The sequence below is a fragment of the Nipponia nippon genome, unplaced genomic scaffold (genome assembly GCF_047370975.1).
Source record: "Nipponia nippon isolate SJK-2023a ecotype South Korea unplaced genomic scaffold, ASM4737097v1 scaffold_2, whole genome shotgun sequence".
NCBI lineage: Eukaryota > Metazoa > Chordata > Aves > Pelecaniformes > Threskiornithidae > Nipponia > Nipponia nippon.
In genome coordinates this window covers 27,708,072-27,727,400 of record NW_028262336.1, presented here as the reverse complement: position 1 = coordinate 27,727,400, position 19,329 = coordinate 27,708,072, and the positions used below count along the sequence as shown (strand labels likewise).

The 19,329-nt window shown below is 45.2% G+C and overlaps 1 protein-coding gene across 5 annotated transcripts in view; it reads left to right on the top strand.

The window, feature by feature from the left end:
- The window catches only part of CYYR1 (cysteine and tyrosine rich 1), a 59,872-nt gene extending 41,189 nt beyond the window's left edge, over nucleotides 1–18,683 (top strand). For 4 of the 5 annotated variants that reach the window (XM_087759132.1, XM_087759131.1, XM_087759134.1 and 1 more), the window contains exons 3-4: nucleotides 12,608–12,765; nucleotides 15,842–18,683. In XM_087759132.1, the coding sequence (XP_087615258.1) occupies nucleotides 12,608–12,765; nucleotides 15,842–15,975 (292 nt within the window). In that variant the 3' untranslated portion in view covers nucleotides 15,976–18,683. The remainder of the gene's footprint in view (nucleotides 1–12,607; nucleotides 12,766–15,841) is intronic. The other variant, XR_015705120.1, reaches the window with a different exon arrangement.
- Nucleotides 18,684–19,329: the final 646 nt, after the last annotated feature.

The following is a 19,329-nucleotide window of genomic DNA, read 5'->3' as shown; positions in this document are numbered from 1 at the left end:
AAAGAAGAGTTAATAGGCTTCTGCTCTGGCATAATTTATAGCTCACTAAAGTCAGTGAAAAAGTACAAATGAAACAACACTATTAGTTAGGAAAGGACCATGAATTGCGTGTCACGTGCATTGAGCTTTGCAGGAACTGGAAGGGGCTTGGATTTTCACCACCAAAGCTGTTTTCTGGTTGCAGATGTTGTCACCAGGTAACTGGCACCAGCCCTGACACTGCTTCAGCAAGTGGGGCCCGGTGCTCCCTCCCTCATGGTGCTGGTGTCCACGTGACGTTCCATTAAAAGGAGCAGGAGCATCGCTGGTCTTTCCAGAAGGTGCAGGGGGGAGCCAAAGCCTCCAATTTGTTTATACTCTTTGGATGCTTTTCCAGTGATGTTCTGTATAAATATGGTTTGCACTCCTGGCGTTGGTGGGTTCAGGTGTCTACTGATCTCTTCCAAGACAGTACTTAGTTCAGGGAGAGGCAATTTATGAAGAAAAAGAAGTGTTCCTGAAAAGAAGTTACTCTGGATGATCTGAGGTCCCGTAGAACTTTTAAATAGGTGATGAGGATATGTCCTAGAATGGCAGAGGAAGATCTGTGATCCCCCTTGAGGGAGAATGATGGACTCCTGAAAAATGGCCTGAATGAGCAGGGAGCATTTCAGGTATGAGGGTCTCTATGATGCTCTTCCAGTTCAGTTTGCACAAGAAAGAGCTGCAATCGGTTTTGTAATATCTGGTCTGTGGCATTTGCTTGGTGGCTTCTCCCTCTGCACTCTGTGGTCTTCATTCCTCTGAAAGCTCATATTTGGCCTGTGCTGTCTCTGTTGGGAGCTGGTAGTGCACTTCTTCGCAGTGAGTCACCAAGTGTTTATTCAGGAGCTACGTTGCATCTAGGCAGAAATCTTTCAATATTAAAAATATGTCTTACTTAGCAATTTACATAAGCTACTAGATTGGCATCTAGGTTACTTTTGTCTTCAGAGCTGACCACCAAGAAGGAAAAAAATGTTTCTGTTGGCCTCAGTTTTTCCACAATTGGGAAGGAGATCTCGAGTCAGCAACATGCAATTTTATATGAAGCATGGACCAAATGCAAGATACCAAGTTTGGGATTTTGTCTCCGTTAGAGTATTTTGAGACTGAATGCTTGAGCCACGGCCGCCTTTGAGAGCCCCTGAGGGGAACCTAGGAAGTCCAGGGTCACAGCCTAGAAGAGCCATGTTTACATAATGCAAACAGGTTTCTCATTAGCAAACCAAATAATAACATTGTCTTAGAGTTATATTCAGTGTCATTTTGCTCCTCAAAGAGAACATTGTCATGGAAAGGATTTAACTGGCAGGGAAATAACATGTTGTTACCTCGATTCACTCAGTCATTGAGTTTGGCATGAATTTGTGCTGCCACCAGGAACGGGCAAGGGAAGCCTTTTCCAGCGCTGCCCTCCTGAGCCACCCAGTCCTGGTCTCTCCTGTGCCAGCGCGAGCGCTTGTGGGAAAGCCTGGAGGATGCCTTGTCCAGGAATCAGGTCCCAGCTCTCAACAGCTGAGGAAAGTCACCCAGATGCCTATCCTTTTTCACCCTGCCACCCAAATGAAACACAGAGAGGGGACTGCTACCGCTATTTTTGTTGTTGGTTTTGTTGTTATTTTTCAGAAACTGCAATAAAAAGGTGTGGTTGTCATGTTAAGGGGCAGGGGGTTTTCTGCCAACAACCAGTTCATTCTTTCATTGGTTTCTTTGTTCCAGCTAAAAGAAATGTGGCAGCAGAGGATGGGTAGCTCGTAGCTCTGCCAGCGACTACAGCTCGTGCCACAGTGCTCAGGGTAGTGGCTAGATGGCACACACAAGGCTGTTGAGAAGGAGACAGTCTTACATGGAGAAAATTAAATACAGTGAGGACCAGCCTTCACCGTGCAAAACTTTGCAAGTGAACTTGATCAGAGTGGGCAGAGTGGTGTGAAACTATGAAGACAGACGTCAAGGCCAACAGCAGGAAAACAAAGGGAGGACACAGACAATGTCCTGGAGCATGGCAGAGCTCTCCTTTAGTTTCCATATTGAGCATTTACTTCTCTGATTAGCTCATTGCCTTGGAAATCATGAGGAACTGCTCTTTTTAATTACAGCCATCACAGTTATTTCTCTTGTAAAATTAATTAATCTGTGGGTCACCTTCATCCTGCCTTGGTGCTCCCCTGCCTCACGGAGCAAGAGTTAAGAGCCCCATCTTTTGGCCCTTTCCCTTAGTGCCTGCTCACTTGTTTCATTGACCAAAAAACAGCCCCGTGCAGGATGTTCGCTGGCACATCAAAATCACATCACGCGTGGCTGGCTTCAGGGTTTGTTACAGGCTCAAAGCAGCCAGCAGACAGGCTAAAAGGTGCGGAACTAACCTTCCTGGCAACCGTGACTCTACAGGCTTGGCTTAAGGTTGGGTAAAAATACACTTTAGATGCAGGCCTGGGTAAAACTAGGTGGGTTTGACTGTCAGTCGCTCAAGAGATTTCAGGATCGGACAAGCAAGAAGTCCAGAAGTCGGCATAGTAAGTCAGGCTCCTAGAGCAAGAACTTCCTAGGAGGGGAGCTGCAGGGTTCTCCTGCGCTGAGCTCATGAAGCGTGCAAAATCAAGCGTTTGCAGAAGCTGGTATCAATAAAATCACTGTCAGAAAGAGTATGTTAAGAATTACCAGAAAGATAATATTCCTGGGATTCTCCTACGTGTTTATACCCAGTAACCTGGCTGCCGAAAGTGAGCTATTACTGGGGGTTACTAACTTTGTGGTATTCTTGGAAGCCCACCATATCGTCCTGACCTCTCGCGCTTTGATGCTCAAAGGGCTGGAAGCTGGGCAGCAATTTCAGCCTCTCCCATTACTGTTGATTCAGAAAGTGTTTTAAATGGCAGGCTCAGCCAGCAATGCAAACTGCAGGCACAAAAAGAATAAAAATCCCTAAATTAAAGCAAAGGCTACGTTAGATACAATTATGCCATAATTTTCTATTTAAGTCAACATCAGGTTGGGCCTTGGATTCGTGAGCACAATGAGGAGCATTTTGGAAAGTGGAAATTGCATTATGGCCTCTGTTTCCTTTCCAGGGAAGCATGTGAAGCACATTACAGAGCGAGGGAAGGTCATGACTGCGGGGAACAGCACAGGATGTCTGAGAGGGAAAGGTGGGGCGAGAGGAGCTGCTGCACAACAAGGACAGAGAAACAGCAGGAGAGCATGAGGGTGAAAAGTGGCAACTGGAAGCCTTGCAGTATCTGAATCAGAATCCTTTCACATAAAAGGTCAAAAAAAAAGCTCCCCCCACTACTTCTGTATTTCTGACTTTTTAAAATCTCTTGTTTTAATTTAAATATGCACTGTTGTTTTTTGTTTTTTTTTTCACGTTCTGGCAACGTTCCGAAATTTTTGAACTGCCGGACAGATAGGCTCAGTGTTTCAAAACCAGCATCTGCATGTGTGCGTGTATCAGTCTGATGAAAATGCTGGCCAGGCTGAAACTGATCAAAATGTATTTGCTTAGCCCTGATCAGTTAATAACACCACTGTGTATTAAGTATTGTGCTTGCTATATTGTAGCATGCGCCGCCTAGCTATATTACATGCATCATTCCCTCTGCCCGTAAAATTATTTCTGAGCCAGCCCTGCACGGAGTCTTAAGCAGGGTGGAAGCGATGCCACCCCTCCCTCCACCCCCTCTGTCTAGGGCAGCGGGAAGGTCTCAGGCCTGTTGTGCACAGGCAGGGGAAGCAGTTTGGGAACCAGCTAGAGGAAGAGCCCGCTTTCTCTGCTCTCCCTTTACTGTAGCAGCTACGTTGCCCTTTCCAGGGTCGCTTATCTGACGCGCTTGGCAGCACTACTGGCCAAGCAGCACCTCCGGCAGAGCGCTGGGGAGAAAAGCGTGTGGTTTGGCATAAAGGAAGTAAGCATAAAATGTCTACATATTTCTCAAAAGGCAAATTGGCTGAAAAGGCTGTCTGATGGTAGCCCAAACCAGAACAAGCTGTAATTACATATCCTTTTGGTTTGCAGTTTATATGATTTTCTCTCTGGTTTTGCACGTGTGCCACAGTTACACTTCAGTGGCTCAGCGGACTTCTAACAAGCTGTAGAAGGTACCCTGTTGCTCAGGCACTGGCAGTACTAAAAGACAGAACCGACTATCCTTTAACCCTTTGCAAGGTTATGGAGCTTAACAATATGGAGCACTCTCCAAGTGATGACCTGTCCACAAGGAGATGGGAGGAGGGAGGTCAGGAATTGAGATCATTACCCACTACCTTCTCTTTGTAGAGCTGCTACTCAGGATATTTTGGTGCTTGAGTTAATAATCTTGTAAATATAACAAGGTAGAGAGGGAACGGCACAGAGGAAACTTATTTGGAAGGAATTAAACATTAACAACACACCTTAAATATAACCAAGTAGGAGCAAAAGAAGGGAAATACTGTTTCAAGTACAGTCTGTACCCAGTTTTAACAGGCAGGTGGGATTTGTTTACGGAAGCAGACAATCACCTCCTTCCTCCCTGCGGTCAAATATGATTTAAAGGAAGTACTAGTAGGAATTTTGTCTAAGTACAACTTGCAATGTAAAGCTTGGTCCATTTGAGTTGCTACTCTGTAAACTAATTATTTAATTTAAACCAGGAGGCAGCAGCTAGCTGACTATTTAACCGATTCCTGAGTTGGATGGCTTTTCAGTCCATGCTACCCTGGTGTTTGCATTCCAAGGCTGTAAAGCTCTGTGGTGAGAAGGCTGCTGGCTCAGCCATGGGGTACCCCAGCTGATTCAGTGGCTCCTCCATCAGCTTGTGCCATGGGGTTCTCAAGGTACCCCAGCCATAAAGCCAAAATGCCCTGGACAGCAAGGCCAATCTCTTAGAGGATCACTCACTACGTGGTTTTGTCCTTATGAAAATAAAGGGACAACCGTGGAGAGGGGCAGACCCCCCAGAATGGGTCTGCCTGCTCCAGCAGAGGCAGGAGAAAATGGCGTGCAACCCCGCTGCACTTCTGCTGTCGGTCCAAGTAAACTGGGGTTTGCCAACCCAATTAAATAAATAGCCCAACACTCCCTCCCTCCAAGTAACATCAAGTCTGATTAAGAATCCAAAGAGTACATTTTTCAAAACGTCAGTGGCTGGATCAGAAGATCAAAAATCATTGATTTTTTTTTATTTTATTTTATCTCAGAGAATGAGTTTTAAAAAATCCCTTATCAGCTTCTTTCTGAATGCCTGAAAGGGGAAAAAATTAAAGGGTGTTTATTAGTATTAGCAGTAGTATTCCAAAATGTATTGCATGCATTATTATTAATATTATTCTAGAGATGCAGTGCCAGCAAATCATAGATACAGAGAGTTGGCAATAAATTAATTGGAGAACTGAAAAAGTACTGGAAATTAGGGAAGATGATGAGATGGAAGAGATCAGCTGAGCAAAGTGAAGACCGAGAATGGCACGTCTTTCTTGCACTAATATGGTAATGAAATATAGCGAAGGCAGAGTGGGAATACTGATCTTCACATGCTTCTAACAACTTCTTGCCATACTCAGTCAAATTTCTGTGAAATTACTAACGTGAGCTATTACAGGATGAAAAGACCTTTATGCCAACATAAATGCATCTCTGGTGCGGAGCTCTGTCAGTTCTGCAGTGATAGTTTCTAAATGGATACAGTATTAGAGAGTGAGCTGGGCTTTGGAAAAAACGGTGGCTTAAGTTCACCTGTGCTAGCTTTGGTCTGTGTCCTCTGGTAGAGGACATGCGTCCAGGCACTGTGGCAGGAAATCCCGGGCCCATAAACACTATGTAATGCATGCAGGGAAAACCAACCCAAACTCCCACACGAATTGATGGGCTCTGGGCTGACGTTACCTCTCAGAAACGAGACATGGTATTATGGTAAATAGTGCCATAAAACTCTTTGACAGTCAAGAAAAAACAGATCTAATACCGTGGATTATTTAAGAAGAAAATAGAGAAGAGAACAGCAAATGTTATTGTGCCCCTATGTCGTGCGTGCTTCTGCTGCAGCTCTCAGAAAACAACAGACGAGGATGAGAAGAAGTGCAAGGACGAGTGGCTGGGGTGACCAAAGGCATGAAGCGGTCCCTCTACGTGGAACAGCCAAGTAGGACGGGGCTCCTGCAGGGAGGGGAAGAGTTGGCTGCCGGCCGTGATGCTAAAGGTCTGTAAAATCACGGGCAGCGCGGCAGAGGTAGCTGGCGTCTGATGAGCTGAGAGCTGGGAGGCTCGGGTGAAATTACTGGGCGTTCAGTTCAGAATAGACCAGAGGAGACAGATCTTCAGATACGTAATTAAGCTGGGGAGCTCTTCGCCACATGAGGCTGTCGATGCTAAAATTTACATGAGCTCAGGATGAGGCTGAGCAGGTTTGCAGAGGAGAAATCCACTGAGTGATACAGTTAAAAAACAAGCCAACCTGTCTGGGTCAGAAAGTTGCTGAGCAGCAAATCATTGAAGGACGCCAGAAGAGAAAGTTTTCTCCCTTTTCTTATGCTCTTCCCAAGGCATCTTTTTGGCTACTTGCCCCTAGTGACTTCTCCAGTTTAAGAAAGCCCTTAAAGGTGTTCCAGGGAGGGAAAGGGCTAAAGGAAAATGGGAATAAAGAGAAACCATCTGCTTGTGAAGGACAACAAATGCAAGAAGGGCAGGGCTGTGAGCGTCGCACAACCCAAAGCTGAAGAGTTGGGGGTGCGGGGACAGCCAGCAGAGTGCCAGGCAGCACCCACTCCCTCCAAGGCACGCGGGGGACAAGGGGTGCTGCCCGGTGGGGACGCAGGAGGACATGCAAACGGCAACTGTCCCCACGGCATCTTCAGAGGAGAACAGCGCCAGCAGCTGGGGCTGTCCCAGCATGCTGAGGAGGTGCAGGTGTGGAGGCATGAGTGCTAACATGAGGGGAGGAGGGCAACCCAGGCCTCAGCAGGAGGGTTTCAGGGGAGGCTGAAGCAGCACTGGGATGCAAGGATGTGGCTGGAGGTCTCTGGTGCAGCGAGGCTGGGTGGGTGGCCATCTGTCCCCCTGTGCTTGCCTGGTTGCCCTGACCCAGAACTGGAGCCAGACCTGCGCTTGCCCTGCTGCTGAGGCCACCTCAGAGGCAGGAGGAGGCCAGGGGGACATGCTGCGCAGCATCTCTCAGCCGCAGTGATGCGGGGAGGTTTTAGGACATGCGCTTCGCTGAGTGGAAAGCAGGGATAGAGGGGGCAGACTCAGGAGGGTCTGTCTTGGTGCCAGTGGGATTGAAACATTTTGCATTACAGTCTGTGGGCTTTCTGGAAAAGCTGACTAAAAAGTTTTTTTCTTTTCTTTGCAGTTTTGTACTAATAAACCAGGCTCCCTGGCAAATTTTTATGCTCCACACCATACTGCGTGTGAAGTTAGGGCAGAACACAAGAAGGGAAAACAGAGGCCAGTGGACTACAAAGTCCCTGCTGTACAGCAGTACAGGCTATGTATACCTGGCTCCCAAATTTTGACAATGCATTTAAAAATTGATGCCTATTCAGTAATCATTCTTCCTTCAGGAAACACTAGCCTGTTGAGCCATAAGATTTTTAGGCCTCCGAGATCCACTGTCCCCACAGTGGAGATGACTGCAGAGGTAGTATTCATCTTGAGCAAATTTGGCATCCACTTTGCTTGCCTAAATGCCAAATTAGTAGCCTTCTGGAGAGGGAAGGGGCACTAAATGAACTCCATTCCTACTCATTAAGACCTGAAGGAGCAGGGCTGCTCTTCAGTCTATCTCTTTTTCTCCAGTCATCTCAAGCCTAGCTGTCACAGGCTGGAGCAACTGTTGGTGATGCCTCTGCCACTTGTGTAAAACACCCAAGTTACCGGTTCCCCTGAGGGATGGGTTCTCTGACCCCGGGCACCTCCAGGTTACCGGTTCCCCTGAGGGATGGGTTCTCTGACCCCGGGCACCTCCAGGTTACCGGTTCCCCTGAGGGACAGGTTCTCTGACCCCGAGCACCTCCAGGTTACCGGTTCCCCTGAGGGACGGGTTCTCTGACCCCGAGCACCTCCAGGTTACCGGTTCCCCTGAGGGACGGGTTCTCTGACCCCGGGCACCTCCAGGTTACCGGTTCCCCTGAGGGACAGGTTCTCTGACCCCAGGCACCTCAGCCACGCTGGCTGCAAGAGCAGTGAGCTCTGCCTGGCTCCAGCATTGCCAGGGCATTAGTGCCACCCAGCAAATGTCCTGATCCCCTGCACAGGGTTCTGCTGGTTTATGACAGATTTCTAGTCTTTATATTATTTATTTATATTCTTTATATTATTGATTTATATGAGATTTATATTCTTTCCAGTGGGATGTTGTTAAAAGCAGGTGGAAAGCTGCTTCTTTGAATATCTGATTTTTACCCCGACAATTTCTCTTGACATTTCCACGGCTTTAAAATTATTTTTCCCCCTCTGTATTTTTACTTTTCTGTGCATTGTTTTTCTGTGGCAGTCTTTTTCTCTTCATTGGTTTTGCTTCTGTAAAGGACTTTGCATAATGTTTTCCTTCAAATTGTTCCATTTCAAAGTTTTCCCTTTATTTCAGACTTCCTAGTTGCTACGTGACTCTGCTGTGTGGTTTCTAGGTCTTACTTTGCTTTACTGTGTCCTTTTTCTCTTAGGCACTTTCTCTTGAACAGCTCTACGGTGGTGATAGCATGAAAAATCTCTGTATCCCTCTGTGTCTCTGTACAGAAGTCTAAAATATCAGTGAGAGAAAGAGAGACAAAGCAAGCATTTTTTAATATAAAATAAGGGATATTTATTGATAGGATATTTATTTTTTAAAATTCCCTAGTAGCATGAAGAGAAACTTCCTCATTTTGTAGAAGATATACATGTTTATTTTTCTTCATATGTTCCAGTCATACCACAGGCTTTCCACAAAAAGAGCAAGCACTTATTTTTGTGCTGTGTGCCCAGAACAGCTACTGCACAACCATCGTCCTGCCAGGATTTGGTACTGAGAAGGTGCAGCCTGATGTTCAGAGGCAGAGTGCTCCTAGTTCTGCTGGGGACCATTGTGAGTGGCAGGGGCTGCAGGTCTCTGAATCAGGATGGGTTTACACTTTGATTCACCATCAGAGCATTATATATATATATATATATAGCATTATATATATTCTGTTATAGATATTTGGGAGAGTACATTTCCTGAAGTCTTCTCAAACAGATCCTTTTCAACTCAAACACTCAATTCCTGGGACAGTTCCACGTGCGTGGCACTGGGTCTGATCTGAAGCCCACTGAGACCAGCAAGCACCTTTCTGCTGGTACTCAGTTAGGCTGTAACCGGATTTAAAAAGTGACCTACATCTTTTGCTCCATATCTCAGGCTCTCTTTGCGTAACCATCCATAGGTGGTCTAAATTTACCACTGCAGTGTGAAAACCTGAATCCACGAGCAGCGGTGGGTCTAGTGCTTTTTGTCCTGATTTCAGAACCACGACTAAGACTTGCACTTATCAGTTTTGTCAGGAGAGCTAAGCTGGTGAATATTTTCTTTGGTGACCATTTTTGTTTCTGGTTCATGGCTATACCAGCAGAAGCTACAGTGGGGACCAGCAAAAGAATTCTTCAGCTGATATTCCTTATTTTGCTTACTGACAGAGGTTTGCTAGCTCGACAGCAGTGGTTTTTGCTTTCAAGTATAGTTGTGTTTAGACTGAGAGGCATTTTCCAGCCTGGAAGTTTTGCCAGTGGACTTCAGCCTTTTTGAATTTCAGATGCAGGCAGATACAGATGGGCTTTCTACAGCTGTGTCTTGTCCTACCACTGTTCCTTTGCAGAGATGAGATAGTGCCAGTCAGCCAGCACCACCAAAGAGTCACTAGGAAAAGCTATAGGACTGCAAGTGAGTCCTCGGATCTCAGCTCTGTCACCCAAAGCAAACTGGCAGGTTTCTAAGTATCTGCTTAATATCTGAGGAAAGGTGGAAACTCCTTTTGAAGATGGTATCGGACCTTTTGTCATCTTTTTTCCTTTCCTTATGAATACTTCTACTTCTTAGGTAAAGTATCACAGAATCATCATTTAAATTAGTGGAGCGATATTGCTTTGGAGCAGTTACTGTTCATGCAGAAGGGGAGAGTGGGCTTTGGGTGTGAGGCTGGGGTGTCCGGTAGACACCGGCACATGAGGAGTGCAGCCCATCGCTCAGGGCAGATGACCGAATGGCATCTGGCTGACCACTTCTGGAACAAATGGGACAACTTTGTCTTTGGAGACAGCTGACACAAACTCTGTTTAAGCTGTGTTTAAAATGGGCTTTCTTAATATAGCACTTTTAATTTAGCACTGGAAAGGTAACGTGTGCTGTGTGTTACCCACTTCTGTCAGCCTTTAGGATGGAGGTTGGGTTTTCCTCAGGGTGCAGCTGAGGAAAAGAAGCTGAGAAGAAGAAGGTGCAAGAAGCAGCTGAGGTGCAAGAAACTGTTGTGGTTTCTCGGATTTGAGCAGATCAGGCAGACAGAGCATACCTGGGATGCAGGAGCTGGGCAGCAGTGGATCATGTACAAAGCAGAAATGCAGTGCAGGACCTGAGGCCAGCGGTCAGCAGTGGCTGGTTCTGCTTCTTCCACCCGGGAGAGGGATTATTTCAGCGTAACAGAGTTCCCTGCAACTCTGCGAGGCAGCCCTCCCAGCAAAGGGCACAGTGATTCATCCACTTAAGCGGATGTAGCAAAAGCAGTAGTGATTCACTGTTGTTTATAATAGGGCTACTGTGCTTTATGCCTGATTTTTTAGTTGTGATATTATAAGAAAACTTTCTGGAATGAAGAAAGCACTGTGTTAAAGTGTCTCCTGAATCAAAACTGTTTTCTCATATGGCATTTTCTCTCAAGGTAGAGATAATGTTCCCAGAGAGAGCAGGATGGGAAAACTGGAGGTCTCTTGGTCACATCTTCCAAGAGCATCAGACTATCTTTTTGTTAAATACAAACTATCGGGGATGTGCAGAGGGTGGGGAGGTGTTTCTCTGTTACTTGTGGTGGTTAATACCAAAGCGCTTGATCACATCAGTGTTTTGAGCTACTGGTTTTACGGCCAGGTGCTTGCTGCCATGAGTTAGGGTTTTGTAAATTAGGCCTTTATATATTCTGCAAGATATTAACAGGTTTACTCTCCCTGCACACTCTTCATTCATTGCTACATGACAGCAGAGAGCAATTTAGCTCCCTGGCAGTGTATTTTAGTAAGACAGCAAATTGTCTGTGTTTACTTATGCTGTACAATTTAGTAATTATACTGCAGGTCTTGGCCAGGTTCCTGAATAGTTGGGGCCTAAAAACAAGCTCTTAAATTCATATTTAGGTTCCTAACCAGAAGGTCTGATTTTTCAAATGTTGAGTCCATCCTGACTCTTGCTGACTTTTTGGAAGCCAGTAGGCTATCAGCATTTTGAAAATCAGGCCTGCTATGTGTTCCCACGCTTGTATGGGGAAGCTAAACTGTGGTTTAGACGCCTTTTAATATTTGTCTTTGCAGTGCCTGTTTTATTCTGTACATTGCAATAATTCCTGGTGGAGCTTATTCATGTTGACAAACTATCAGTTTGGATTGATTAAAATGTCCAGTAAAAAAGTGGCCAGCAAGGTTGCTATTTGAAATCTTTGCTGGAAGATGAAGAGATGCACAAAGTAAGAATATTTCTGGCAAGTCACTGGCTTTTTTTCATAAAAGGGCAGGCTATAAATACCGTCTTTCCTATAACATATGCTTCACAGCCTGTGCCTGACAACAAACCTGAGTGAACTAGGGTTCATCAGAAAGGCTGATTTTGCCCTCAGTATTATTGGGAGCTCTTCAGTGTGTCTTGGTGAGGTTCTTCTCCCATTTGTCAGTGCAATAAAGCTTTCTTTCCTTTCTCTATATAATTTCAGGGAAAGTCTGATTCATTACTTCAGGGGCTGAGCTAAATTCTTTCCTCTGGACCGTTTTAAAAGGAATTGTTTAAGCCTCAAATACTTATGCTGGCTGCAGCAGCAGATGTGTGAAAGAGTGGGCATTCGCTTTGCTTCTTGCTGCTCATCCTCAAGAAAAGGAGGCTCTCCTTAATCTGTGGGCTCAGAAGCACAGCAGAAGGACTTTCTGACCTAAGATAAAACAATGACAAAACTATTCCTGTGGAAGCACAGCATGCAGGCACTTCGGGATGCTTCTGGAATATATTACTGGGGATAACTTACTCTTCCTTTTCAAAAGAAAATCATACCAATGCCTTTAGGAAAAAAAAAGTCTTGTGTGATGAGGGGAAAGGGAAGAAATTATTCTTGGTAATATTTAAAAGTTGTTAAATTCAGAAGGCCCTGGAATGGGAGGATTTAACATAGGGTAAATCAGCGGAGTGATCTGGCATGATTGCAAAGGTGACTTTGAAAGAGTTTCTCATTTTGGTCTTGAAGATTTTCATTTCTTCCATTGAGGTGCCCTGATGGACCAAAATTTGCAGCATTTTCAGTAATCAATATACACTTTTTTTCTCAAATGAGGGCTGCTCCTGAGAAAAACAAATTGTTTTGTAAATATTATTTGGCTGAGACTGACTGCATGTTTCCATTCCCCTTGCAGAGGTACAGCAATAGCTGGAATTGTTTTCGGTATAGTATTTATAATGGGAGTGATTGCCGGGATTGCCATCTGTATCTGCATGTGCATGAAGAGCAACCGTGGGACTCGAGTAGGGGTCATCCGAACCACGCACATCAACACCATCAGCACGTACCCAGGTAAGGAAGCGAAATGCCACCCCTGCAGGAGTGCCTGCGTTCATGGCAGAAGCGTATCTTTGGATAGTTACGGCTCCGCAGCAAATGGGGGATGTGAATACAGCAGGCAGCTCTTCTCAGTCCGGAGGGGAACGGCATGACTCCCTGCTGAGAAACGCAAGACAGCTCAGCGTGCGCAGCGTTCGTCAGTGCAGCACTCTGCCTGGGCTGATTTATTCAGCCACTCAGCGGGCTAATGAGATCTGGCGGGGTGCCATACTCACACAGCTGTATGGCTTGCGGTGCCCGCAGTAGCACATTGAGACCTCGCTCAGGGCGGTGCTGCATTGTGCAGGATAGACCTTCTCCTTGTGCCAGAGGCTCTCTGGCGACGGATCAGTTGTTCTTCTTTTGTGTTCTGGTTCTTGTATTTGCTCTTGGTCACGTGCAGTCAGCTCCCTTTCATTGTCCGATATAATGGGGGCCCGGCATACCACAGAGGGGGGAAAACCTGGACAATAAGGTCTGTGGATCATAGTGCAAAGGCTTCGAGTGATGCCATGTGGAGTCTAATGCAGCCTGAGCTGGCTGGTACTCGGCCAGAGCTCACAGGCCCTGCCGGGTCCTGCAGGATCCCAGGTGACTTCTGCAAAGGCACACAAGCATCTTTGCAGTGTGTTGCTCTCTGCTGTGTGTCCCAGGAGGGACTGCTGGCTAGCACGCGGTGCTGGATCCAAGCTAGCTCTCTGCATTCTCCTGGCACCGTGCCTGAACTGATAGGAACTTGGAGCACGGTGCAGAGATGCCCGTTGTGCCTTGATCAAAGTTAGCTAGTGAGATCTGGCAGTGCTGTTAGCTCTAGCTTAGTGTTGGACGTGCTCAATGCAGTCTTGTCTGTGGGCTTACGTTGGTTTGGTGTCATGGTTTTTTAGGTGCGGGGCGGCACCAGAGAAGGCACAGAGCCTAAGTTAGATCTCACACTGAGCTAATAAGCTGTCACAGGCTCTGGGGTGCCCCAGGGGACAGTAGGGACCCCTCATGGGTCTGCTCCAGTGCAGTTGTGCCCATAGTGAGAGGGAACTGGTACCTGAGCTAGTTCTGTGCAGAGCCACTCTCTGTACCACACTTGTCAACTCGCACCAGTCTAGGATTGGGGTACAGGAGCACTAAAGGTGGATCTGCACCGAGCTAGCTGGGGTCTGCAAGGCTGATTTTTCTGGGCTCCCCACCACAAGAAAGTGGCCACATTGTTGAAGAGCAAAGCTGACCCTGGAAGCAGCATAATGGTGTTTATGCAATGCGGCTATGTCTCTCCTTCAGTGACACTGTTTTACAAATTGCATTACAAATGCAGGAGCGATTGCCTTGGGATAACTTGAGAGTTCACTGTAATAAAAGGCAATGGTGTTTCATGCATGAAGTCCCCTCATCCCACTCTTAGAGATCCCCTCCCTTTATATTCCCTCCTGTTGCAAAGGTTGCAGCAAACCCCAGGTGCATTACGTATACTTATACGAAAAGCTATGCAATATTTATTAGGTGTTCCTTTATCGCATTCACTGCTCTGAGTGTCTGTTTTCTCCCTCATGCTCCTACTTTCCAGTTAAACTAAAACCATCTATAATCATCCTTATCATTGCAACATTGTTTTGCATAGAGAGATGAGTATTGAAAGAGAACTGCAATATTCTCAACTATGAATTGCTGAAGAGCTACTTCAGACTCTAATAATCACTGCAAGCTGTAAAGACAAGAGCAAAATGAAGACTCCGGGGCTGTAGCCTTTTCTTCCCCAAGTCTGCTCCTGCAGTGACTCACCCCTGTCTCTCCACCTCCAGGGAGTTTGACTCTGCACGCTCCCTGTTCGTGGTGCAAACATTAGTTCAAGCAGTTCCTCTCAGCAGCAGCAGGTTTTTGGAGGATGGGGAAGCTCTGAAATTATTTGTGTTCCCCGCTGTCATGAACACTTCTGGAGTAATGACTAACCTGGCTTTGGCTGCAGGGTTTGTGATCAACCCTCCCCCCTGCCATTACCTGTTTTGGACAGGAACGGCAAGCAAGGGGATGCCCTTCCTTTGGCCTCAGCCACAGTGGCAGCCGGGTTTTCAGAGCGCGGGGAGTGCTTTTCATGGCACGCTGGGGTTTGAGTCTCTTACCCCCATCACAAACATCCTAGGTTTCTCTTTTCTCTCTATTCAAGTGCTATTTCACTGCCAGTCTGCCTGAGACATCTAGGGAGGGGATAGGAAAGCATCCATGGTGACATGGACAGAGAAGCAGCAGACTCTGGACCTTAAAATTTGTAGAGAGTACTCTACTGGGGTCTTGATATGGAGCCTTTGGTTCCTAATGTGCTATCATTCTGCAGCATTTACTGTCTTTATGATCACTGAATTAATCCTTCCTCTGTAAGGGTATTAGAAGTAGTTGAGAAAATGTTTTCAGCCGTTTGTGAACATTTTTGTTGTTTCCTAAATGCCTGACCCAGTTTACAAATGCAGGGCTCTCCTCAGATGTCTCTGTTGGGGTGAACAAGGCAAAAGCTTTGTTCTTCTGTCGCCCAAGTCCTGGGAAGATGTCCAGCATTTGTGCAGTGAGGAACTGTCAGCTGTGTTCGGCATGGCATGGCACGGCATGGCATGGCACACATCTCCTGGGGATCCAGAGGGTGGTTGAGAGGTCTGTGGAGATCAGCAAAAGCCCTGGCTGCACCATCAATTTGAAATGACATAAGTCCATGCTGCTGCTGAAGGGGGTGAAAGGGAACGTGTCTGATAAAAAAACAACCTTCCTCCCCTGAGAAAGCTTAGCTCTGCCACATCACCTTGGTATCATCTGCCATATGGCCACTCAAACACTGTTACCAGCACAACGTGTCAGTGGGCGCATGGCTAAGCAGTGAAGGAAAGGGCAATAAGCAAGGACTTGCACTGACATAAAGTGACTATATAATGACAGTCTGAAAAAAAAACATGAGCGCATTGCCAGGAGACTTTACATCTGTTGTATGAAAGTCTGAATGCAACTAGAAAATACCTGGGGGTCTGCATCTGAATAAAAGATTTTTAATTGTATCTTCTTTTTTCTCCCCTTTCAGTGGCTCCACCACCATACAGTTACGAATATGAAATGGAGTACTCAGCTGACCTACCTCCACCTTATACTCCAACTCCACAGACTTCGATACAGTATCCCCCACCCCCTCCTTACCCTGGATATTCAGGGAAATAATTACATGCCCTCACATGGATATTAACTGCCTGTTGAAACAGCCAGCACCATTGGAACAAATACTCTCAGCTCAGGGACAAATAGGATGGGGTCTGCATCAACACATATGGCCAGGTGTTGAAATAACCTGGGAGGGTTGCCATGGCTCAGGATGAAGACAAATACTGTCCGCTCCAGACCATCACGTTTCATGATTAAACAATGCGTGACCAAAGAAACAGTTCCTGTAAGTTAGTGCCTGACGAGTAGTGCTTAGCATCAGTGCTTAGCTTCAGCTGCAGCCCGTTACAGCACATGGGAGTGGGGGCCTTCCCATGTAAGAACATGCAGGTGGTGCAAATGGTTCAACAAGCTGTTTCGAAACCACAAGAGGCAGCTGCTGGGGCTTATTTTCGGGGAAAACTCCCAACTGTTGTCTTCAAGCATGTGTTATGCCTTTTCTTGAAACAAGGGAAAGAAGGAAGAACAAGGAATCATAGAATCATAGAATCGTTTAGGTTGGAAAAGACCTTTAAGATCATCGAGTCCAACCGTTAACCTAGCACTGCCAAGTCCACCACTAAACCATGTCCCTAAAAAGAAGACTGAAGACTGAAGCTATTTTCAGTTTCTACTTCAGGCTGATAATACCCAACGATCAGCAGTGCATATTGGTCTGATATTATCAAGAGAAGTGCTGTTGGAGTTATTCAGTAACCAAGAAATGATGGATATTATTTTTGGCCAAGTGCAGGTTGTTTTAAGTGCCTACTTAGAAACAGTTTGAGACTAGTTTGTAGCCTGAAATGTAAACATAAAGAGCATTTTTATATGTGAAATACACTAATTTATAGCTGATTTACTTTTACCTGGACTTAAATACTGTATACAGTGGACATATGCTACAATGCCTTTTTTATCAGCAAATGATACTTCCATTTTTTTTAAATATACTGAATCAGGAGAACTCACAAATGGGAGAAGAAATACAAACCAAATATTAAAACATCGTAGATTTGTCTTCAATTGGATTGTGTAAAGACTTTTTTTTTAAATCATGTTGTTTACCAGTAATAATGATATTCAGCCTAACCAAAGAGATGGGCAGAGAGACTGTGAGCATCAGATTACTTTTGAATGTTGTCTTGGGCATTTTAAAACTGTAAGTCACCAAATAATATTGTTTGCATTTGTCAGACATATTGTTCAAAATTACTTAATCTCTGCTATGTAAAGTACAGGCCTTCATGATTTAAAATGTTCCATATACTTATGGGGCTAACTGTGATTCAGCAGCAGCTGTTTGACTTCAGAATAGGGTATCCCATTACCTAAAGCATCATCCTGCAATGGTAAGGCTAGTATATTTCTCAGTTTTATATGCGAACCACAAAGACAGTGGTTCTCTTTGGGGATTTAAAAGTGCTGAACATCCTTAGTTTGAGTTGGGTGGCTGGGCAGTTCGAGAACGCTACAGCCAAAATAGCGGAAGGTGACAAAAATACGGCACCTAGAGTTCAGGATGTGGCATCAGGTCCATTTCAGAGGGAGAGACTACAGCTTACCGCTGATTCCTGGAGATCAGAACGCATTTAAATGTTTTCCAGCATAGCCCTCATCTTCTTTTCAAGTGTGTCAGTGTATTAATGAATAAAAAAACAGCTTGCAAAACGTGGTACCATATCCAAGTGAGGTCAACTGACAACCCTTCATTGCCCCCTAAGTCTGATATTTTTTGGCATTCAGTCCTGATTCAGGGAAGAGCTCAAGCAACCTTTTAACTTTGAGCACAAAAGTTATTCAGAGGCTTTCTTGTAAACAAGACCTTATTGACTGTTCTTGATCAGATTCTGTAATTGTATTTGTCCTTTCCAGGCTGACTAAGCTTATCTTCTTGAAACCCCACTTGAAAGCGCGAATGGCCTTAGTCCTCACTGCTGCAAGTTCAGAAGAAGTAAGGAAGAACTGTAAGTTCTGTGTTGTGGCCCTTGGCCAAACTGAGCCTTGAGTCACAGGCCCATTAGCTACCCAGGCATTTGTTACCCAGTCAGAGGAAAACTGAGCTGCATCACAGGTTTTGGTTGCTGCTGGTTCCTTGGAGTCTTCTCCAAGGAAGGACGGTTATATTCTCATTTCTGTTTTGCTGTTCAGAGGTGACAAGTCCTGAACCAGGTTATCCTTACAGTTACTTCTGCTCTGGGCTATGTCCTGCGACATTTCAGCTGGTACTGTGACCTCTCAAGAGACCGATGTTCCTCCTGAAACCCTCCCATGAAGTGCAACCTTCTGCATGCGGTGTTTTGGCAGTCCCTACTCAAAACCATCTGCTGGGGTATTGGATGTGCTTGCCAACGTGGTGGCCAGCATGAAGAACAGAATAAGTATAGTTTTCTCTGCGGGAAATCGTGTTTGTACCACATCATTCTACGCTAGTACCTCAGCACTTGCCAGTTGATCACACTGGATGACATTTCTGTGCCAAAAAGTTACCTATAGATAACGAGTATTGTCATTTCTCCCATTCTTGCATTTCATTTCTTTGTGCTGAACATGCAGACACACAAATCAAAGAGCAGTTTGTATTTAATGAAACCAGTCTCCTGGAAAATACAGAGAAAGAAAACTATCCTATAGATCATAAATCTTCCCTTAGAGGAAGAATTTCTCCAGCTGTGACATTTGTCAGAACAAGTTATAAAGTGGGTTTCTTAAATAAAAAGGCATTTCTGGAAAATAACTAAAAGTCTTTGATCAGAGAGTCCTCTGTTTTTCAGCTTTGTGATTGTGTGTTGCCTCTGTTGATGTTGCATAAAGGTCACGGTGACTGAAGTACCTACAATGTATACATGGTTTATTCCAGGGGAAAATTATGGAAATAGCAATTTGAGAATTTCGTAGTGGTAGCGAGCTATTTGTTTGATATGGAAACACTAATGAGGATGTTGATTTTAGTATGTTGATTAATGTTTTGCAGATCCGTATATATTGGGCCATACCAGACAATGATTTTAATCTCAAAGGACACCACATCCCTTGTCCTTGCGAAGTGCATAAAACATAAAGGCGTTGCCCTTCCAGCAAACCAGGTAAAACCAGTACAGAGTAGCTTCTTTTCGGAAAGAGGCGATGATTGCATTGAAAATAAGCAAGCAAACTGAAGACAGCCAAAGAGTAGGAGGGAGTCAGAAAGATTTATAAAAGTAAAGGAGTAGAACAAAGAAGTTGCTGCATAAACAAATGGGAGCATTTGCTAATACTGAAGTTTTATTAGTTGAATTTAGCTGAAAAAATGGAAGTGTTGTTATACCTTAAGTATTATTTTCTTTGTGTGGAAACATAATTTGTTCAATACCTCCATATTCAAAGTTCCTGCAG